The sequence below is a fragment of the Macadamia integrifolia genome, unplaced genomic scaffold (genome assembly GCF_013358625.1).
Source record: "Macadamia integrifolia cultivar HAES 741 unplaced genomic scaffold, SCU_Mint_v3 scaffold1748, whole genome shotgun sequence".
NCBI classification, from domain to species: domain Eukaryota; kingdom Viridiplantae; phylum Streptophyta; class Magnoliopsida; order Proteales; family Proteaceae; genus Macadamia; species Macadamia integrifolia.
Genome location: NW_024868334.1, coordinates 56513 through 80691, shown reverse-complemented (window position 1 = coordinate 80691; position 24179 = coordinate 56513). Strand labels below are relative to the sequence as shown.

The 24179-nt window shown below is 40.4% G+C and overlaps 1 protein-coding gene across 3 annotated transcripts; it reads right to left on the bottom strand.

Annotated features, from left to right (window-relative positions):
• Window positions 1-6382: 6382 nt before the first annotated feature.
• On the bottom strand, window positions 6383-23174 carry LOC122064758 (chaperone protein dnaJ 16). Of its 3 annotated transcripts, none has more exons than XM_042628518.1 (12): window positions 22682-23174; window positions 18146-18269; window positions 17967-18049; window positions 17746-17857; window positions 17551-17655; window positions 16284-16334; window positions 9300-9389; window positions 8616-8724; window positions 8363-8511; window positions 8226-8279; window positions 6670-6892; window positions 6383-6550 (listed from the first exon to the last, which is right to left on the bottom strand). In XM_042628518.1, exons 1-11 carry the CDS (start codon window positions 22822-22824, stop codon window positions 6674-6676), a joined length of 1239 nt encoding a protein of 412 aa, XP_042484452.1. In that variant the 5' UTR covers window positions 22825-23174; the 3' UTR covers window positions 6383-6550; window positions 6670-6673. The 3 variants fall into 3 exon arrangements, with proteins under 3 accessions (XP_042484452.1, XP_042484451.1, XP_042484450.1); XM_042628517.1 differs by having other exon boundaries at window positions 6383-6533; window positions 6665-6892; window positions 22682-23173; XM_042628516.1 differs by having other exon boundaries at window positions 6383-6533; window positions 22682-23170.
• Window positions 23175-24179: the final 1005 nt, after the last annotated feature.

Here is a 24179-nt window from a genome sequence, read left to right as displayed (position 1 = left end):
TTTTGATAAAATTCAGAAAAATTCGGTTCGGCCGAATAATTTGCGAATTATTCGGCCGAATTGATAACACTGGTCAGTACAGCTATGGTGTGCGCTTGGAAGTAGGGTCTCAACTTCCTGGCTGCCACAACCAATGCTAATGCAAGCTTCTCCATTCTCGGGTACCAGGTTTCTGTGTCCAAGAGCACGTGACTCACGTAGTAGACAGGCTTCTGGGTCTTTCCTTCTTCTCTTATGAGAACTGCGCTAATGGCTATCGAGGAAGTAGCAAGATAGAGCTGTAGCATCTCTTCTGGCTCCGACCGGCGCAGTAGAGGAGGCCTGGTCAGGCAAGCTTTGATTTCTTTAAAAGTCGCTTCGCATTCCTCTGTCCAGCAAAATTGATGGTGACCTTTTCCTCCTTTCAGTAGCTTGAAGAAGGGAAGGCACTTGTCTCCAGCTCGGGACAGGAACATGTTCATTGCAGTCAGGCACCCTGTCAGCTTCTGAACTTCGTGAATGTTTCTTGGCAGGTACATTTCTTGAATGGCCTCAATTTTGGAGGGGTTTGCCTCTATTCTCCTTTGCGATACTAGGAAGCCCAGGAGCTTCCCAGAGGTCACTCCGAATGCACACTTGGTAGGATTTAGCCTCATCTGGTTCTGTCCTAGGACATAAAAGGCTTCTTTCAGATCTAGCACATGATTAGCTCCTTTTGCACTCTTGACTAGCATGTCATCAATGTAAACTTCCATGTTTTTTCTGATCTGGCTTTAGAAAATTGTGTTCACCATCCTCTAGTACGTGGCTCCTGCGTTCTTGAGGCCAAAGGGCATTGCAATATAGCAGTAGTTGCCCTGAGTGGTGAGGAATGCAATTTTCTCCTTGTCTTCCACCTCCATCTTTATCGGGTTATAACCAGAGTATGCATCCATGAAAGTCGGCATCTCGTGGCCTATAGTTGAGTCTATAAGGTGGTCAATCCTGGGTAAGGTATAACAGTCCTTGGGACAAGCTTTGTTCAAGTCGGTGTAGTCTATGTAAATCCTCCACTTCCCATTGGACTTCAGAACCACAACTACATTGGCTAGCCAGGTTGGGTATTTTACTTCCCTCACAAACCCTGCAGCCAGAAGTTTGTCAATCTCCTCATTGATGATGGTGTTTCGCTCAATTGTAAAGTTCCTACGCTTCTGCTGGAAAGGCTTGAAGCTGGGGTTAACATCCAGACTGTGTTAGACTACGGCCCTTGAGATGCCTGGCATATCAGAAGCCTTCTATGCAAAGATATCAGAGTTTTCACCAAGGAAGTTCAGAATTTCATCGCGATGTTGGAAGCTCAGCAATGCTCCAAGCTAAACAGTCTTTGACGGTTCGACCTCAGTAATTGGGAGAGTGAGCAGCTGTTCAACTGGCTCGGCTAAGTTCAGGAGGCTTTCATCGCGGTAATCGACAATTTCTACTATACATGCTAGGCCAAAGCATGGATTCTTGACAGACTTTATGAAGTTGGCATAGCGCTCGGAATTCCTTTGGCTGGACTTACATTCCCTGATTCCGTTGCTGGTAGGGAACTTAACTTTTATATGTTTGGTGGTCACAATCGCTCCAAGGCGGTTGAGACCACGTCGGCCAAGGATTGCATTATAGGGTGAGTTTATCTTGGCGACCATGAAAGAAACTATGGTAGTGGCCGTTTGAGCTCCCTGGCCAATGGTTACTGGTAGGTCAACAACTCCTTCTAGCTCTGCTGGTGTGCCCAAAAATTCGTACAAGGGTCCTGGGGTCGGCTTTAAAGCTCCGATGCCAAGTCTCAGTTTCATGAAGGCTTAGTAAGACATGAGGTCAACGGAAGCTCCTGTGTCCACTAGGACCCTGTGGAAGGGGTGGTTGGCCACCACTAATTAAACCACGACAGTGTCATTGTGAGGCCACTTTAGCTATTCCAGGTCTTTGTCAGAGAATGTGATAAGTGGATCCGGCCTGAGGGCCTTGACGGGTTATTCTGTGATGTATACGAATCGTGTTTGAGCTTTGGCCTTTCTGACTGATTCCACCATGGGTCCACCTATGATTTTTCAGGATGGCTAGACCCACAGGCTGGTTATCGCACGTGTCAGTTCAATCCGCAGTTGTTCCTTAGTCGGCTCGATCCTGTCTCGGCTCGGCCCGACCTCATCTCTCCTTGGCTCAGTTAGTTCCCACCATACTTCTGCTTCAAATACTTGTTAAGGTACCCTGCCCTGATGAGCTCATCAATTTTCCTTTCAGAGATTTACAGCCTTCAGTGTCATATCCATGGTCTTGGTGGTATCGATAGTACCGGTTGGGGTTCCTCTCCTCTAGTTTAGCCGTCATTGGCCTGGGCCAGTGAAAATATTTCTGATCTTGGATCTCTAAGAGCATGTTTGTTTGCGAACGGTCAAGCTTGTATCGCTCGGGCTTAGTTGTATTAAGTGGCCGATCTGTTATGTTCTTCTTTGGATCGTGAGAATCATCCCTAGACCTCGAAGGCCTCCTCTTCTCCTTCTATGATTGGTCACCCCTGTCAACTATCCCCCTGGCAGCTAGAACTTCTTCCATGTTAGCGTATTGATTGCACTGTCTTAACAGCTCGGGTATTGTCTCTAGCAAGTCGAGGGCAAGAGATTGGACCAGATCGAGGTGCATTATCCCATTGCATAATGTGCTATATACCACTCCATTTGGTAGGTTTTTTACCTCTAGCGTCGCCTTGGTGAATCGAGTAAGGAACTCCCTTATAGTCTCCCTTGCTCCCTGCCTCATGTTCATCACGTTTTGCGTAGTTTGCTTCTGCTTTATACTAGCTTAGAAACGTGTGAGGAACACTCTCGTCAGCTCTTTGTAGCTATGGATGGATCGGTGCCGCAAGTTTGACATCCACACCAGCATAACCCCTTTTAATGAAGCTACGAAAGCTTGGCAAAGAATTGCGTCAAACCTCCCATGGACTGTCATGGTTGAACTGTAGTATAGGAGATGATCATAAGGGTCATGGTGCCATCATATGCATTAAAGACAGGTATCACGAAATTTGGGGGCAGCTCGGCATCTATCTGCTCATCAGATAATGCATTATAGGTCGGGGTTACGTTATTTCAGTCGGGTGCCTTTGCCGTACATTCCTTCTACCCTCTCAGTGAGACACTGGATGTGGCTCTCCAGGTCGTCCCTTCTTTCCTCTGCTTGACGGTCCGGGGAGTGACATTCCCTTTCAGCTCTAGGGCTTCTTCCTCAATCTTAGTGCCTGCCAGGCTGATCCTGGCCTTACTGTCATGCACCTCTGGCTGGCCTAGGAGGCGAGCCTTAATGACCATGGGGTGGTGGTTCCCGAGCTGTCCTCTATGAGGAGTTCTCGCGTTCCTCTCCGCGCAGACGTATGCCTCTAAGCCTTTGCGGCGAGTGCTGGCGTTCCCCTGCCTTGGGTGGGGATCTATGGGCAACACGTGTCTCAGGACTCCGGTTACGTGCGGAACGATGAGCCCTCCCATTCCGTGTAGAAAGGGTCCCTTGCTGGCTTCTCTCGGTGGGAGATTGGGGTGGCACCGAGCAAACTGTGCGTGATGTTCTGACCAATCCCCTCCTGGCTGTTGACTGAGGGGTGACACTATTTTCAGGTGATTCATCTCAAGATTACCTGTCCGGAGCCGGCCTAGGCGGCTGAGCTGGGCCAGTGCGAGGCACTGGGAGTGCCGAGCCGAACTAACGTATAAAGTCCCATACTAGAGTGTTTGTTGCTAACACTTGCAGTTGCAAGCTCTGCATCTGTTCTTCCATATTTGGGTGAGTCACTCGGGATGACGGGCCATGGCGAGATTGCTAAGGGTTTTGCTCACACTGATCTCCCTCTCCTGAGGTAACATCCGCGTCGGGCTGGGCTTGCTGGGGTCTTTGTGGAGGGTTCTCTGCGGGGACGTTCTCCTAGTCTGTCATTAGAGGTGGATGAGGATGTTCAAATGGTAAATCCCGAGAGGACCTTACTCGCTTGGTTGCAGAGGAAACAACCTTCTCACTCCTTAATTGCATTGGACCAAGGTAGCTTTTTGTAATAGTTTTCCACGGACGACGCCAATCTGATGTGGTAAAAATTGACTAGCTGATCCTCCTTGCAGCTCCTGAAGCTTCAACTAATCTGCACAGAAGAGAAGACAGGGGAGAGCCAGGCTAACCCGACGGGGGACTCTCTGATGCCTAAGTCAGATCTTTCCCCAGCAGATACTCAAGAGAGTTTTCAATCAAAAGAAGTGATCGAGCCCCATAATGGAGGCTTACCTTGGTATTTATAGGCTGCTAATGGAGTAGAGAAAGGGGAAAGTCTGTGGAGAGTCCTACTGGGCATGGAGTCCTTGAGAGGAATGACCCTCTGATGCTAGGAATATTCCAGATCCTAGGGTATACTAGGGAAATATTCCCCTCTTACCTCAGAAGTGCAAATTGTGGGAGGGGTGGATGCCTCTGATTACGTGTAGTGGATAGAGTCATGTCCTTGTGATCAGGATTACGTTCCTTGAATGTAGGAGTGGATGAGAGCACATTTCTGGGAGCCCTGCCTGATGAGGGGCCGAGGTGACAGCTCGGGCTGATGGGGGCCGAGGTGGCAACTCAAGCTGATGGGGGCTGAGGTGGCAGCTCGGGTTGATGGGGGCTGAGGTGGCAGCTCGGGCTAATGGGGGCCGAGGTGGCAGCTCGAGGTGATGGGGGTCGAGGTGGCAGCTCGGGCTGATGAAATGCCGAAGTGGAAGCTCGGCCTGATGAGGGGCCGAAGTGGCAACTCGGGCTGATGAGATGCCGGAATGGCAGCTTGACCTGATGAGGGGCTGAGGTGGCAGTGCAGCATTGGTTCGAACACTCCTTGGCAGCGCCATGGTCAGGGAGATATACCCTCATCAATAACCATTCAACTTTCACTAAAAGCAGTAAAAATCATTAAACACCCCTGTGTGAATGACCCCAAGGAGATAAGAGGAGTCAAACTTAGAACCACTCGCTTTTTTAGGCCAAGGTCCCTTACCAACTCGGTTACCCCCTTAGGGTTACTGCATATGTATACCATGCACCCTCCTGTAATATGAGGACACATTTTGCTACTTGGCAAAGACAAGCTACCTTAAGGTTTACATACACACAAAATTTGAACCCTATCTAATATTCTGATTTATTTTATTTTTTGGGGGGAATATATGGGCCGTTCAACCCCATCTCATCTATGCCTTATCACTTCGTTAACGCTGACAAGTCCATATAAGTTATGACCATACAATTTCGAACCAACATTCCACTCCGCAACGCATAAAATTACAAATTAATTTGAGGCTCACCAAAATAAAAAGGTTGAAACAGCTGAAATTAGACCATTAAGAGTTCAAACTCCACACATCTTTGTTGCACCATCCCTAGAATACCTCTCAAATCCCTAGGCACTGTTGGGTCTATATGGCAGGAGCCCAGTATGAAAACACGTCCGTCAGTCAGGCTCAATCAATGGTACAGCTGCCGGATGATCCACACACCAACATTGGTCTTTTTACCCTTTGGTCCTTTCTTCCTACTCTGCCCCGATTCTGAGAGGGGATAGTATCATTTGATCCCCTCTGGCAAATTCTCTTCTTCCTCTGCTTCAAACCTTGTGGGCTTTCATGCTCTCTCCACCCCTTGACACATCTCTCGTCATAGCTTCACCATTTGATGAACCCTCTCCAATTGCTTTCATACTCAAGCTTTCCTAATCCACCATCACATCTCCATCGCCCCCTCCCCCTTTTGCCTTTGTTGAAATGGTGTAAAAAATACAAGTCATCTATTCAATGACTGCCCTTTCACCTCCACCATCTGAAAACATGTCCTTGCTAAAAGCTGGCTTGCTAAGTGAATTCCATCCCCCTTTATGAAGGAGTGAATCTAGATTGACATGACTTTTTTTAATAGCTCCATATGTGATATTTCTGGAAAACTCACATTTGGAGCCACTTATTAATCATATTTTGATAGAGCACAATCTCGACAATTGAACTTGCAACTTTAGATTCGTTGATAAGATTTAGAAGACCATCTACTTCGAGGACTCCTCCAAACTTGCATTTATCACTCCACGTACTGTTATGGATTCCCCAAAGATCAGACTTATTGTCTCCAGAGACCTTCCTTTGTCATTCCCCCCCCCCCCCCCCCCGCTTCCCACTTCCCACTTCCCACTTCCCACTTCCCACTTCCCACTTTTTTCTCCCTGTTATTTAAATCATTTCATAAATTCTTTGGTGATTAGCTGAGAATTGAATGTAGGCAGCAGGACCATTCGTTTGATCATTCAGTGGCCCTCATTTTTCCAGATGGTCTTCACTGGGAGGCATTCCAATGTAGAAAATAACCTTAGTACAAGAATAACTGAAGAGGAGGAATAATGCAAGAATTTTATAACAAGCATTGATAATTTTACAAGCTAGAGTAATGTAGACTGCCCTAAAGATTGTCTCCACTCTATCGACGAAAAATACAGGCTGGGCAAGGAGGGAGTATCAAACTTCCAGAGAAAACATCTGCACCCAGAAGATACCTGTTGAAGCTTCCCACAATTTTTTTAGAAAGTAAAACCTAAAAACTGCAGAAATCAGACATTTTCATTTACATAAAAAAGCGGACAATGCAATAGATTTTTTTGTTAGGATGCCTTACCAATTCAGCAAGGCTTCCGCTTGTCAACCTTTAAGTGTAGATTGAACCATTTCTTCTTTTTCGGCCTATCCCTCGTAGGCTTCTTACCATTTGCTTGCTGATCTTCCCCTTTAGACTCCTTGAAGGAACCTCTGACCTTGCTACTAAATGAACTTCGCTTTAGAGTTGGAGCAGTTGTGTATGCAGCATGGATTGCGTTCCTTTGCTTAAGAAGTTCATCAATCTATATAGGAAAGAAAGACCAAACCTAAATTTTAGGAGCTCCACTTATCTGAAACCCCATGTCTAAAAACAAAATTGCTAAACCACTGTTCATTGACCCATTTGGGGGGTGGATTTGCAGTTGAAGGGTCAGAACCACAGACGCAGTAGGTTGACATGGAGTTACATATAGTAGGATAAACACTAATATCTGCAAACAATCTGTCTGCACCTATCTATTATCACCTAGATTTTAGGGCCTCTTGCACCTATTTACTGAGTTGGAAAAAAAAACCGCCGAGTTAAAGCAGTGATTTGTCCCTCCCTTCAGCCCTTCTTCAAACGAAAACATAAAGAAAATAGAATAAACGGAGAGTGATCTATATGCTAACTTATTGATCTTTGGATTCCCTTCCCTGCATTTCAGCCGTTCAAACCGTCCAATGTTGCAACCCATTTTCTCCACTGCCACTACACCCTCTCTCCCGCTTGCCACTGCAAACTATCAGCTCTCCCTGCCCTCCCTCCCTCCCTCCCTCCCTCCCCACCCATTCATCTCCCACCCTGCCCCTTGCTGTTCCAAGATCAGTGGCAGCCGACTGATACTACCACCAGCACCACGACAGCAGCTCTGCAGCCTCATTGTAGATTACAACCAAGTGGACCCACAGGATCTTCCATTGTGATGGACCAAGAAGAAGGATTTTCGCCATGCAATCACAAGGAGGGAGCTAGACATAGCGTATCGCAGCCAGGAGCTCTCTCTCTCTCACACACACAGCACACTTACATTATTTTGAATGACTAAAGTGGTGGAGAAGAGTGAGGGGGGAGAGAGACCAGCAGACAGTGGGCACATGAGTTTCCATGCTGGAGATGGGGGAGACAGAAAGGGGGAGAGAGAGAGAGAGAGATAAGCGGCACCAGTAGGTTGCAGCGGCAAAAGGGAGAGAGAAGGCGTAGCGGCAGTGGAAAAATGGGGTTCCAACAACAGACAGGTTGAACGGTTGAAATGCAGAGAGGGGGATTCAATGATCAATAAGAGGCTGGCGAGTGAGAATCCATTACATCCCACTAGCGTGTAAATCATTTTCCCATAAAATAAAATGCAAGTTCCCCTTGCTCAAGTACTTTCATGACCTCAGCTGTTGAGCCTGAACTGCCCAGTTTGTGTGTATCAACAAAATTAGCCGGGTCAAAACAGTTCCCAGTTCTTCTAGTCATAGAAAGTCAAAGGTTTGACTTAATTCTTTATACTGAACTGGAACATGTTCGACCATCCAGTCTCACACAAGTCTATAGACAGCTTTAAAACCATAGAATTAAGACAAAAAGACCAAGAGATGTGAACTCACCGACTGCATTTCTTGTGCATATCTACTGGTCATCTCTGTAAATTGTGCGAGGACCTATGACATGGCAATAAAATAATCCCAAATAAAATACAAATTCCTTCATGGTAAAAACAAAATGCTGATGTGTAAACCCAAACCTCTCGGTACTCGGTTTCAAATTTAACAAGCTCCGCCCTCTTAGTTAGAATTTGAGCTTCCACAGCCCTTAGTTTTGTCTTTTCTTCTGAAAAAGGTGCAGCACAAAGTGCTTCTATTCTGTAGCTTACACTTTTGAAGAAGTTGTCACCTGAAAACATGTACCAGAACAAAGGGTGATGTTTAGGTCCATCACGCATTCATTTCACATATCAAGTGGCATGCCATCCAGACAAAGGAAATCACGGAACTCACCATAGACAGCAAAGACATGGGTGCCAGCTTTCAATTCAGTAATTTCACATGGCTGAAATCCATCCAATTTTTTGAAGAAGGCAGCATCAGGATCCTTTGCAGTTGCCATCTGGATTCAGAAAGCATGTGATTTGATGAAGGAAACAATAAATGAACAAATGTTTTGAAGATTAAGGCTGTGTTTGGTAGCCAAGAGAAGAAAAGAAAAGAAAAGAAAAAAAGTACACTTTTTGTACTTTTTTCCTTAAGAATTTTTCTTTGCACTTGGTATGTCTACACCCAAGAGAAGATTCCCCTTTTCAAATTCAAAATTCCCCTTGGAATTGTGAAATTTTTTTTTGCTCCCCCAAAAATTTTCTTGCCAAAAACACAAGAAAACACGAGAAAATATGAAAACATAATAAGACGAAAAATGAATGATTACATGATGATTTCCTATGTGTCTATCTCTCTCTTAAAATTCAAATTTTTTTGAATTTTTTTCTTTTCTTTTCTTTTCTTTTCTTCTCTTGGTAACCAAACATACATACTCTTTTTATTTTCTCACCATTTCTTCTCTTTTCTTCTCTTCTATTTTCTTTTCTTTTATTTTCTAGATTCTTTTTTCTTTTCTTTCCTTCTCTTGGCTACCAAACATAGCCTAAGAGTAAGATAACAAAATAATTTGCAATGCCATTATCTCACCATATTGATTGATTCATCTAATCGATAAACAGGGAAACCAAGAAAATACATCCCAGCAGATGTGACCTTTCCTGTTTTTGCACTGTCCTCCTACATAGTAAAGAAAGTAGTCAATATACAGGGGAAAAATAAATAAATGAAAAAAGTAAATTAATAAAAGGGAAAAGGCATCTATATTACTACATATAACCATGCTCGCCAAGGTGAATAAAACTAAGTTTATCAACCAAAATCTCCCTAGCTAAATGCCAAATATACTGCAGCATGGAAACAACATAACATATTGTGAATTAGCTTGAATTTTCAAACAAGGATTCCTCTCAGTATGTTCATTCTTTATCATAATCCACCTTAGTGAGACCAGAACAAACCATTTACAGCAACGTGACAATTGGACAAGCCCAGATGCAAAGAATTATCAACTTAGATGAAGCATGCAAATCAAGAAACATTGAGAGAAAGAAGTTCAAACCAGATGGCACTACCATGTGTGCTAAGCAACTTGTATGGATTTCAGACCCATGAATATTTACTCCAATATGTCCATAATTATTTGTGTATGCTCTATACGCATAGTAGACTTGTTCTATAGTCACAATCTTTTGATTTTTCTCTCTCCCCTTAACCAATAATGTAATGCATTTGACCGCATCCGACATGTTTGAAGTTTACTATGACTATAAGCAGCATCAATTCCGTTGCAGGCCTTGTCAAATACTCATCGCACAAACAAGACATTGATGGGCATAAAACAACAGGCAGGTCCATTCAATAGATTTACCCATTTGATGAATTGGTTTTAATCATATAGATCTTCAACAGAATTACAAGTCTGACAACAGCCAGAGCTATCACAGATGTCAACATCTTTTATTTATTTGTTTATTTGGGTGGGGGTCTTTTCTCTTTTTGATGAATAAGAATGTTAATAGAAGAACGGAAGCAAACAATGGAGCCAGATAGGCTCCAATTGTCAAAATACACTTTCCACAAAACCAAACCCCAACAATTCTAATGTCACCCATCTACATGGATTAGCTCTCTCAGCTATCGTAGGGTTCCAGAGAGTGTATCGGAGACACCATGACAATCCTAACCTTTGGCAATCTTGCACAAAATGGCAGCTCCCAAAACTTGAACTTGTGTCTTCAAACTGGCCGCCTGAGATTTTCACCACTGCAGTATATCAACCAACAGGTCATTCACCAACATTGATACCCAATGGAACAAAATGTTCCTACAAGAAAAAAAAAAAAAAATGGCTTGTCAATGTTTAGCCTTTCCTCCAGTCATTGGCTTCTGCAGCAGTCTGATTCCTGTTTAAGATGGACCAAACCCTAAAGATGACGTAGGCATCTTGTGAGTCCATTGAAGCTCCTAGGCCATCACTGCACAGGAAAACATGATCCAATGATTGCACCAGATAACTTACTTAACCTCACTCAAGGTTTCGTCTTGGCTCGTAACTGAAATATTTTGCAAAACAGAAAATTTCGACCAAAAGCTAGTATGTTTTGGCTGGCAACCCTATGTTAGGCCCTCTAACCATAGTGAAACCCTTAGATTGTAAAAAAATAAATAAATAAATATATATAACCCTAAAATGGTAGTTTGGCTTTGGACCTTGTGTTGGCATTGTACATTGCAAACTGTTGTGTACGCAAAATTTGCAAACTGTTGTGTACGCAAAATTTAGTACTAGAACACCTAATCCAATCAAAACAACTAAAATATGCATTAGGAATGCATAAACATAATTAGAAATCATTTCATAATTATCAAATGTTATACATGGTTCATAACAAAGACGCAAATATCGCACCAGGATTCTTTTCAATCTTTGTCGAAACTGCAAATTTTCACGAAATTTTGGTTCGACGGAAATTTCGAACATGCCCTAGCTAGTCCCTCCACTAACACAACATGAAAATATAAAATTCCATCAAAAGCCTTTGAGCTAGGTACCTAATGTAGGACTAGATTTGACAAACCAAACTAGACCCAATACTGCAGGAACTTCTAAAAACAAGAACAACCAAAACCAACCCCAACCAAATATCAGAAATTAACTTCAGCAACAACCCAGAAACAATACCGAACCCACAGAACAGCAACAGAGGGATTAAACAAACCAGTAGCAGTTTAGAACTAATCCAAAGACTATTAAAGTGCCAACAGTCTTCAGAAATCAGAACAGATATTCAGCAGTACAGCAGGTTATCGATCTCAAGAGAATAACAACAGAGTCCATTCCAACAATGATTCTTAGGACTAAACCAGGAATAGATGGGAGTCCATTCAGATTTAAGTTAACAGAATATTAAGAACAGCAGTCCAGAAAACACTATTCAAACCAGCAGAACCAGAATGCAGAAAAATAGAAACTTCAGTTCACTAAAAGACAAAAATCTGGAGATTTCTAATTTCTCATCAATGGCTGAGCAGAATCAGCCAATATTTGGGTCGATCCTCACTGGTATGGGGAGGAACCTTCGATCAAAAAACTGGACTAATCGGATACTCAGATCTGGTCATTCCAGCAGGGGTAGATGCTCTGTTTTGTAGAATTTTCTGGGCAGCAGAGTAATAGATTACATACCTGGTTTTGCAGCCCTAATAAGTCTTGAAAGAGATATAAAAACTTAAGAGAATAATACTTGAAGTAGACCTCCTGGACTTCATGCCGCAAGAAGTCAATTGGATCAAACACCAATTCCTTCAACCTTGATCAAACACAAGACAACTCTTCATGAAGAAGACAATAGCAACAGCCATTAATTTTTTATCAAAATCATTCTAGGCTTTTAGAAACCTCCTCTTCTTTATTTATAATGTTAACGGGGGAGGGAATTACAAAAATAGAAGGTTCGTCAAAAAGGAAACCAAATATTCTCCTAATACAATAGTTACTAAAAACTGAAATTAGAAACTAACTGAAATTAGAAACTAGTTGAAAAAGGAAACTAACTACTAATGACTTGACTCAATTAATAACTTGACTCCTAAGGAAACAAATATAACTCAAATCAAGCCCAACTAAAAAGGAAACTAATGAAAATGGAAACTAATTAGTAATCCCGTACTCAATCTTAGAGCCCCCCCTTTTAGACTCATAAAAGTGGTCTATTACACTCAAAATACATGGGATCAACGGCCTAACATGTATAGAACCCAACCCTAGGCTTATTCTTAATAAAACAAGCCTATTTTGGTAATTAATCTACGTCAACTCTCCCCATCTTGAAAAAATTCGTCCTCGAATTTTGCAGTGATAAGGGGAAAACAACATGTGAGTAGTAGCTTTGACCATTCCCAAACAAAATTCAGGTTGCTTGTAAACTTGTGGAATGTAGTCTTCAAGGCGTGGAGCTTTCTCTTTGAAAAACCATGATGGCATAACAGACTCTGTATGTTCGACCTTTGCATCGATACCAATTGGGAATGTTGCATGCATAGAGTCATCAACGTTGGTAACCTTCTCATCAAGGATTGGAGGAACAATCTCTTCCTTCTCATCATGAGTCTCAAAGACTTGTTGTGGAGTTTTTTCAATTACTACCTCATCTTCCACGGCTTCAGTCTCGTCTACTACGCTCTCTTCAATGTAGAACTCTTCAATGGAATCTTCTATCTCTTGACCTTCTGTCTTTGAAGCTTCAAGAACTATCTCTTCAATATGAACCTTGACTTCAAGTTCTTTTGGTTTAAATAGAGATATCTTCACTTCACCTAGAGGAGCTTTGTCTTTTAGGGGTGCTGAAGTGTTAGGTTTAGTGGTTGAAAAAGTTTTCTTGACCTCCCCAGCTTGGTAACTAAACCTTCTACCTGGTTGTGCCATAAGTTCCTCTGCTCGAAGAGCCTTGTCAAAGCAATCTCACTGTATACACATCAGCAACACCAATTCCTCTATTAATTTCAGCTCGTAATCCCAGTCGAAACTGAGAAAGTAATTGACTCTCACTCTTCATAATGCTTGTGCAAGAATAAAGTACATCAAACTTATTCATATACTCCACAATCATACTTCCCTGACGAAGAGAGTTCAGCTGGTCTTGTATACGAGCTCTGAAATTACGTGGCAAGTACTTATCAGATAGTTCTTGCTTCATCTCTTCCCATGTAGTAGGTTCTCTACCATGGTCCTCCAATTCATACTCATAGGTTCTCCACCAATCACGAGCAGCCCCAACTAGCTTAGCACGAGCTAGTTTCATCTTCCGTTCCTCAGATAACTCATAATAGTCAAAATAGTCGTCTAGTGCCACTACCCAATCATTAAACAATTGGGGGTCATATCTCCCATCAAACTCCTTCAGATCGAGCTTGACCTTCTGTGAATCTCCAGAATACCTCTGTTGCACGGGACGCTCAGTCTCAAAATATCCTCTTACATGCTCTTCCACAATAGGTTGTGCTATCGGAACTCTCTGTGGTGCTCTCAGATTAGGGTTTGCTCTCCTGTTAGTCAACTGAGCAACTACATTCAATGGGGTTTCTACTTCGGGTGTTGTACGTGAATCACCAATAGGCTGTTGTGGTGGGGTCTCTTCATTCAACAACCTGGCATCCAATTCAGCCTTCAATTCAGTTCTCCACTTCTGTAGAAACTCCATAATAGAAGCTAAGGTGGGGGTGTTGTTCTCAGCCATGCTCTGATACCACTTAATGTAGGATTAGATTTGACAAACAAACCAGACCCAAGACTGCAGGATTTTATAAACCAGAGAACAACCAATAATCACCCAAAATTAGGCAGCAAACAACAGTCCAGAAGTAAGAGTCAAACAGTCCTTGTAAACCAGAATTTTCAAACCCATAATTTGGTTTTTCTGAAACAGAGATTACACCAAACAAATAGACTAACTAGCAGCAGGTATAGAGTACTAGATAAGCCACAATCATTAACAAATACCACAGGAGCAGGTAAGTCAAACCAGATCTGAAATCTAGGCAGAAACACAGTCGGCCAGAAGTATTTAACACCTCAGATCAGACAAACCCATGGTCTGATTGGTCCCAAATTAAGGTCAAACCTCCCTCTTAATAAACCCAACAATCAATCAAAAGGAAAGGGCCATCGGTTGGCTGGATCTTCAGAACAATACAGGGGCAGCAAGAGAGAAACTTGAGATTTCCAGAACCAGAAATCAAAAGCAATTCAGATCCCTTACCTGGTTTGAAGAACTTTGCAATTAACTTTGAAAAGAAAGAAAGAATAGTTGAAGAGACCTCTTGGATTTCACGCCGCAAGGAGTCAATTGGATCAAACACCAATTCCTTCAACCTTGATCAAACACAAGACAACTCTTCATGAAGAAGACAATAGCAACAGCCATTAATTTTTTATCAAAATCATTCTAGGCTTTTAGGAGCCTCCTCTTCTTTATTTATAATGTTAATGGGGGAGGGAATTACAAAATAGAAGGTTCCTCAAAAAGGAAACCAAATATTCTCCTAATACAATATTTACTAAAAACTGAAATTAGAAACTAGTTGAAAAATTAAACTAACTACTAATGACTTGACTCAATTAATAATTTGACTCCTAAGGAAACAAATATAACTCAAATCAAGCCCAACTAAAAAGGAAACTAATGAAAATAGAAACTAACTAGTAATCCCGTACTCAATCTTAGAGCCCCCCTTTTAGACCCATAAAAGTGGTCTATTACACTCAAAACACATGGGATCAACGGCCTAACATGTATGGAACCCAACCCTAGGCTTATTCCTAATAAAACAAGCCTATTTTGGTAATTAATCTGCATCAGTACCACACCCAATGCCACAGTTTAACAGTTCCCCCAATGCATGCCCAAGCCCAAAAGGTGACTTCTAGAGCCCATCCATAAGCTATAATCTGCCTACAGTTCACCCTATTGCTTGTGGATGGCAACACACCAAGCCACACTAGGTGACGAAAACCTCTCCCCCAAATATGCAGGTGGTTATGCAAAGAACGGAATGCTCATAGTTTTTTAAGACTAGGATGATAGTCCTGATTGGGTCTATAGAAAGGCTATGTATTTGGTCTCAAGCTGGTGTTCTACGATTTTAGAATTTAGGGGAGTTAATATCTTTTGTCTATGGGATTATTGGGACAATTTTGTAAATAAGTAGGTTTTTTAATGAGGTTTTTTAGGAGAGTTATACCAGTATACCTACCTATCTCTTAGAACAAACACCAGCAAACACGAACAAAACGAACAGATTCAAACAAGATTACACAGAGATATAATGAGGTTCACACACCAATGTGATGTGCTACGTCGTCGGGCGAAGAAGATGATTCACTATATGATGGAAGAAAGGTCACAATGGATATCTCTCAAGAACACCCAAACTCACAACAAGAAACTCTCGCCCAAAAACCCAACTCGAAAATCGCCAAATCTCACTTACACAATAAGACATCATAACAAATAAATAGTCCAAGTCGGGTCGATCCATCGGGTCGCGGTTGGTCAAGGTCATTCCCCAAGCCCTCTGCTACAATCACAGTCCTCAGGAAAAATCTCATTCAGGACACCACCAATATATGTCCGAGCAGGTCAATCTTTGAAACGGGTCAAGAATTCAAGTAAACATACCACTATCGATGAATATCAATAAAAATCTGCCAACGAAAATTCTCATAATATTTGGTGTTTGATATCAATATTATCAAGTATAAGTATTCATTATATGACAGCAAATAATAAATATTACTTGGGATGTCATTAACATCTTGACAAGTATCAAGTAATATTTGAAAAGGTTAGATCTTATATAATCTCAGTAGTGCTTAGCAAGTATAGAGTATTAGTTCAAAAGAGTCAAAGACTGCTATAAGATTATGCGATATTATTGCAATACTTCATGTTTTAATTTTATCACAAAGTGGTTACATATTTGTGGTTCAGTATTACCCAAGATTACATCCAAGAGAACTAAAGTAAACTATTCCAGTTACACAAATACAGAAACCCATGAAAATCTCAGTACCTGTAATGCAAGGCTTAATCCACCATTATCTTCCTGCTCAAAATACAAAAGCTGCATAAATACCAAGCCTTTTAGTTGCAGGACATAGGTGTTCTCCTCTTCAAACTCAGCCAATATTTTGCATGAAACGAAGTCTTCAGAAGAAAAATATGACCAAAAAGTAAAAACTAAGTAAAGGCACATTGCAATGTTAGTGAAACAACAGAACCCTAAGTGTGAGCAAATTGATAGGGTTCATGAACAGCAACAAACTATGGCCCTATAAACAGAAGTATGATATATTTACAGCCTTAGGGCTGATCTTCCCTAGCCAAAGGAGTTCCATGATGAACACAAGAAATAGGGGGTATAAACTGCATAAATTGGACCTATGCTCCCACTGTTTGATGCCAATCTTGAAGCACTGCCAACACACAATGTTGGTGTCCAACCCAAATTCAGTTCATACGTAGTTACGTACCATTTTAAACATTGGAAGCGACAATGCATAATTTTGATGAGAGAACAATTGAAATCAGGCATAACTCAGTCATACTTTTGGCGTCCAATATCACATGCTAAAGTAATGCCATTACTCATATTTTTGGCATCCACATTATTTGTATCACGACAAAAGCATGATTGCCTCAACTATGAGAGAACAACTGAAATCAGGCTGTACAGTAACCTTTTGACATGCTAGCCTGACCAGCAAATTTGGTTTTGGAGTAAGACACTGAAATCTCCACAAAATGTTCACAGAAATATCAGAGCACCAAGTTCTGAATTAAATACGATAATGAACTAACATGAATGAAATCAGTTTATTCTTGAGATCATGTTGACTTGGTTAGCAGCTGACAAGTATTTTAGTTCGATTCCTAAATGGAGACCAAAATTTTCTCCCTTGTTATACAGAGACTATTGCTGAAGCAAATGTCTCAGGTCCAAGGCTACTACTTAAGCACACAGTTCTGGGGCAATAACTTGCCATTTATCACAAAATTAAAGGACCAGGATAAAAAAAAAAAAAAAAAAAAAAAAAACCTACAATCCACATTAAAGAATAAGTTCACAATTTACCCTATAAATTATATTCTAAAAGGATCTAAAAAGAAAGCTAAGCAATCAAAAAGCTTAAACTGAATATTTTAAATTGTCCGATCCAACTAAAAAAGATATAAATGGAAATCTAAGTTATACATGCTTTAATGTAATCAGAGCAAAAACAATAATGTGCAACTGGATTGTAAGACGTGACCTAAAGACTTAAAAAGTCTTCACAAACCTTGAATTTGCTTTTATCCGGTGATTGCACTCGACACACAAATCCAGCTTGTGCTTCCTGTTCTGTTATTGTTACAGAATAGAAGTGAGCACACTGTTTCTCAACCTGTAGAAATATGAAATAAACTTCAAAGGCATTCACTAGATAAAGAAATAATAACTTATCAAAGAAAGAAGATAGATGACAATAACTCACCTTCTTAACCAATGGTTTCCCCAGCTGCAGTAGATGAATAGTCACCATTCCATTGAGTGCTTCTTCCAAGACAGTTGCTGACACTGTGGTCTTAATTGGCACACCAAGTTTACTAATGTGGAGAACATATATAAACAGAAACAAGCCCATCATTTGATGACTCATAATATCATGGGTATCCTCATAAAATGAAAGCAAATTTTCATTTGAATTGCACCTACCTAAAAAGTGCAGCAAACATGGTGTTGACAGCTCCCAAACTCGAAAGATCCAACTCCAACTCTTGGCTTTCCGATTCAATAGCCTGAAGAATCCATTTACAGTAGTCCGACATTGTGGAAAAAACATGTGAGGTTGTTTAATTGAATGTATCTATATAATTAGGAACTGAGTATCTTACCTCAAAACCAGCCATATCATACTGAGACCGCTTGTCTGGATTGGAAAGAATATTATAGGAAAATGTGACCTCCTTAAACATATCAGCTGCTTTAGGATCATTTGCATTTTTATCAGGATGGTACCTAAAAAAGTATGGTCTTAGCATCAGTAACTAATTCATGCACAGAAAAACAGTTGAAGAGCAGAACAAACAATGAGAAACTTACTGACAGAACACACCATGGCTTGGGCAGAGGGAATAAGAGGACACTGTACACTACTAACACTATACGACCAGATCCAATTAGGGCATACCATGAAGAGAAATGCATGAAAATTCCTTTTGGCAATCATTGCCAAGAAGCAGCACAGTGAAACTAACAAGCACAACTAGCCAAAACTGAAAATGATATTCAGCATAATTACTCCTCTGACAGAAAACTGAGGGGTGAAACTAGCAATAATATCAGAGATTAGAGAACCAGCTATGGAAAGAAAAGGAAGATGCAGCGAATAGAGAAGCAACCGAGAGAGGGAGAAGAGCCAGAACATTCACTTTCTATCGTTACTAGCTATATGCTTTATATTGAAACTACCGACTCTTAGAAGGGATCCTACTAAGAGTGGACTACAACAGAACTAAATAACTTCCTAAGTCTAATTACAAAAGGAAACAAAGAAAACTAAGCTATTTAGATATAATCCTATGGTACACTGTTCCAAGGAGGCCCATGGACCATCACCCCACGATACACACTATAACTGAGTTTAACACTCCCCATCAAGCTAGAGTACTTATATCTCCAATAGTAATGTACTACTGTAATTGAGTAATCAAAACAGTACCAAACAGAACCAAATTTCCAGAGAATATAAACCAGATTAGGGAGAATTATTATAACTCAAAATCAGATGGTCAGATGAAACTGAAACTCAGGCCGAGATCAGCAGCAAGGAAATAAAACACTTGCTGAATTCTCAACTCAATCCAACGACTGAATTAAAAATATAGGTCAGTTCTAGTTACACAAGGAGAAGGGTATAACAATAATTTAACTTATCAGAATAAAACTCAGAGGACAGAAATATATCGAACAATCAACTCTGAATATAGACCATAAATCTCAGCAATAACAGATCAGTAAAACCAGAAATCGAATCAGTATAATGATGCACAGGATATTAGTTAAGGAATAAGGGCAGAATAGGAAGATTGTAATTATTTCCAGATCAGCAAGCCCGATCTGAGAGAAGTTCTGGTCGAGTCCCTCTGTTAAAGTGATGAACAACCCCTCAAAATTTGAAGAGAATCTAATGACCAGATTCCTTCAACTGTAATTCATTAAAAAAAAAAAAGCCTTGCATATGAATTCCATATCAGACTAAAAATTGCAGAAAATTCACAGGAGCATTCACTTGATTAATGGAGAAGAAGATGAAGGAAGAAGAATAATAACAAAAGAAAAACACCTGGGATTCACACCGCAAGGTGATTGGACGGATCGACCACAAGGGTTCCTTGATCAAACACAAAATTCTTCACTAATGAAAAAAAAAAGCTTTTCAATTAATCAAAATTAGTGTACCATGCTGGATCCCTTTACAAACTTATATAAAAAAACTCAAAAACATACTTAAACGCTAAAAAGGAAAGGCCAAATCCAATCCTTAACCAATTAAGTAACATAAACTGACTCAAAACAGGATTAGACTAATAGAATAAAGAAATAAATACACTTAAATAACTAAAGGCTTGGGCTGCTCATGGACCTCTACCCAAATTATAGGACCATTACAAAGACAACCCATTGGACTAAAGGCCTAACACATATATAATCCAACCCAAAGCTTATTTCTAATAAAAATGAGCCCATTTAAATGACTTATCTGCATCACATACCCAACTTGGAACAACCACTAAGAAATGCAGGCTGGAACAACGCCTTTGTGAACATATCACCAAGTTGATCTCCACAGTTGACAAACGGAGTTGAAATAAGCTTTAGCATAACCTCATCTCTCACAAAATGACAGTCAACCTCAATATGCTTAGTCCTCCCATGGAAAACTGGATTGCTGAAAATATAAATCACAACTTAATTATCACAATACATCTTCATAGGTTTCACAACTAAGAACCCAATTCCTGAATAAGAGATTTCAACCACATCGCTACCCCTGTAGTATATATCATAGCTCCCTACTCAACGTTTGCGCTGACCGAGCCACAGTAGTCTGCTTCTTACTCCTTCGAATCACAAGATTACCACCAACAATTGAAAGAACTAAGTTATCATTTTATAGTATATAAATAAATAAATAGTAATACAACATATACATAACAATACAAATAGCAAACCTATAAAACAATTATTAGTAACAGGCTTCAATATGATACATGTTTTACCTTTAAAGAAGAAACTCCCAGTTTTATTTTTCTGTTATGATTTCCTATATTTTCATTACATTATTTTATTTCTCAGATATTAGAAATATAGTACATATATTACTTCAGTTTACTGTGTGATTATATTACTATTTAAGCCCATTATGAGGGAAAGCAGAAATAATCGAGAGAGAGAGAGAGAGAGAGAAAGAGTGTCAAACTTCGAGGAATTGATGGGCCTAGGGAGACTTGGTACTGTTAATAATTTAGGGCTGATGAGAATTCTGGTCTGAAAGATATCTCAGGCATTGCTGGTTGTGCACTTCTATGATCCTGTTATGGGTAGGATTCGAAAACCTACCATGGTGTTAGATTGACTCCATCAAAGAGAGAGAGAGAGAGAGATACCGTTCCATTGTCTTTCTTTTTTCTTAGGCGGTAGCAAAAATATATAAGTTGCCCATAAAATATTGAGTAAAAGAATATTATCCAAAGTGGACCTACCCTGAATAATATCAACCCCAAGGACCTTGAGGAGTAAATCCCCTCCACTGCCCAAATAAAACCTTTTTCTCTATTGAATTTGGTATTCCTGCAGAACTAGCTTATGAAGAAATGATGAGTTGTCATTCACTGAGTTAAGAAGCTGTTAGTTTAGAGAATAGATGGACAAGTATATGTATAAGGTATTCCAATATGCAACTAGATTGGTCAGGCTTACACTACAGCTTCCAGCAATAGCCAGATCTGTCGATGCCCAATGAGTAGTTGGAATGATAGCAAATGATAAATAGTCTCAGGGGATGAGCATGGAGCTCTTGAAACCAAGCAAAGTATGGTGGACTAAAATACCCAGATAAATAAACAATACTACATGCCAACTATACAGAGATAGGTCCACTTCCGTTACATCTATATCATTATCATGACCACAGTACTTTCTAAGGAATATGTCTTTGGGAAAAAATCCCCCATTTGTTGTTTCATGGAGAAACATCAGTAACTGTGAAAACTTGACAATGGATACCATCTAAAGCCTGTCATAAGATGGAAGAAATTCAACTTAAAGTCGGGTATAATCTCTGGCTTATCTAATTCTATCGTTTGTCTTTGACTTCTTTCAATTTCAGCCTTTCATAATACATCAATGGCTACCATAACCTTAAATTTTCTCAACTTTTTCAACGTCATGAAAAACCAGAATTTAGGTTATCCAACATACATTGTGAAACTAATAGAACCATTATTGTGAAATGCAATACAGCCGAGAGAGAATTGCAATACAGAGACAAGCAGTGAAAGGCTTGTTGGTGTACGATGTCTTGTATTCCATCGCAAATTAACCCATGGAGTACAGGTGCAGGGCCCCCTACATAGCGAGTGTGTACGGGGCGTAGCCCCCCTCAAATTTTTTATTTGAGGGCAGTTTTATACTTTCCAGTATTAGGGTTTCTCATTATATATTTGTAGCGAGGTTTAATTTTTTTGTAAGCAATTCTGAGAGGTGTGAGGACGAGTGTTGTAACCCTATTCTCCATTGGTAGTGAAGCAGAATCTCATCTCACCGAAGACAGGCAATCTTGCCGAACCTTGTAAATATGTGTGCATTGTTTATTCTTGTTTTTCCATTACTTTATGCATCGCTTTTAGGGTTGCGTTTCTACAAGGCTCCATCGCAATAATACTACAGGTGAGCTGGAGGAAGCAGGGAAAGCTTTCCTAAAATATCTACTATCATTGCCAAGTGCGTGCATTCCCCAAGTCGATGCACTCTAAAGGTATCATCGTGATAATTTGTTGATGAAACACAATGGAACCATTTCCAGTCATTTTTTGTAGACGCGACGAGTCCATACATAAAATGAAAGCACTGACCCGAATAGGTGTTGTGTCAGGACAGAACAGGTGCATGTGTTGAAAACAGTCACAATTCACAAATACTTACAAGAATTCTGGTCCATCTCAGCAACATGCAAATCTAAACGAAACTAAGATATTCAAAAAAAATTGTGAAAATACAAGAATCAGAAGTTTCAAAAAAAAACCTGAAAGGCTGAAACTCCAAATAATAACTGGAATAAACAAAAATGAAAGCAAAGTGAAATAAGACACAAGAGGAACGAAGGTGTTCTACTTTTATTACACCCAAGTAACAGAAAATTAACTTACTTGAGAGCCATCCTTCGGTATGCACTCTTAATTTCCTGATCCGTGGCATTCCGAGAAACCCCGAGGACCTCATAAGGGTCCCTTCGTTGTTGCTTTACTGCCTCATTCTTCTCTGATTTCGGAGAAGCCCCGCGAGCTGGCATTTTTCACTCTGAATCAGAAAAGAAAAAACTTCACCACAGAAACCCTACAAATATCTCCCTTTACACGATTTTCCCCCGGGGATGTCAGAGAAAGACATGGATCTTACAGCAGAAACCGAGGTCTGGATCTCTCATTTCCTCCCCAACCTATCAAAAATTCGATGCTCAGTCTTCGGAACGCATCAAGAAGACCATGAGAGTCCAACCTATAGAGGAGAGGTAGGTGAGTGAGAGAGAGAGAGGTCTATGGACCTGCAAGACTATAGAGGGAAAGACCACCAGAGACAACAGAGAAGAACCAAGGAGACGAAAGACAATAAAGCGAGAAATTTGAGGCTAAACTGGTGACGTGTGGTATCTTAAAAGGACTCCGTTGATACAAAACGCCTTGGGCGCAGTACACATGTATCCTTATTTATTATTAGAGAATAGAGACACTAGCTGCCAACACGGCAAAACTGTAGATTAGCGGCGAGCCATGGAATGTATACTGCGCACTGTGCGCATGGAAGAAAATCAACTTGGAGAGAATCTGAATCTTTCTTTTCCTTCCAAAGACCTGGACTAAACCAGAAAGTTCAAATTTCAAAGAGGGGGAAACCCACAGTCCACCCTCAAAATCCAAAGTTCCAAACACTGATTACATTTTCATTATAATTTAATGGAATTTACTAATTAAGGATATATTAAATTAGGCTAATTTTATAAGCCTGCCCCTACTACAAACTTTCCTGTGATTAGATGACCAGGCCCCTCTTACCTTGCAGTAATCATCATAAATCCTAGTCTTAAGTCTTAACCACCACATATTGATTTATATAAGGTGGGGCCCTTTACTTTGTAGTAGGTGTCCATGATTTTATTTTACTTCCTAATCCATTCAACCATGTTTTGAAAAAATCTTATCAATAAAACAAACAAACACAGTATTATCCCAACTAAATAAGGTTCGCTGCAGAAAAGAAAATATTATAAAGAAAGGAACATCGTAACAATAACAACAATTCAATAATATCCTATTAAATGGATTAGCTACATGGATACGTGTCTTCCGAACAACTAAACTATGCATGTCTTTATTAAAAATCAAAATCTCGAAGTTAAACCAAACTTCTACTTCTTCCCATTTTTTGCTATTTGGTGTTTTGTAGTCTTTGATAAAGACCCTATATTCCAATTCTTGCGTGCATCTTCAGTACCATAATTCATAGAGATCACAAGGAAATTATGCTTCTTTTTTTTTGGGGGGGGGGGTGTTTGGGAGCCAATTAAAGTCATACATGGTCCTCAATGAGGAAAAAAATCGTCTGTTTTTCTTCATCCATGTTTTTCTTGTTTTGCTACCTTCAGAAGGC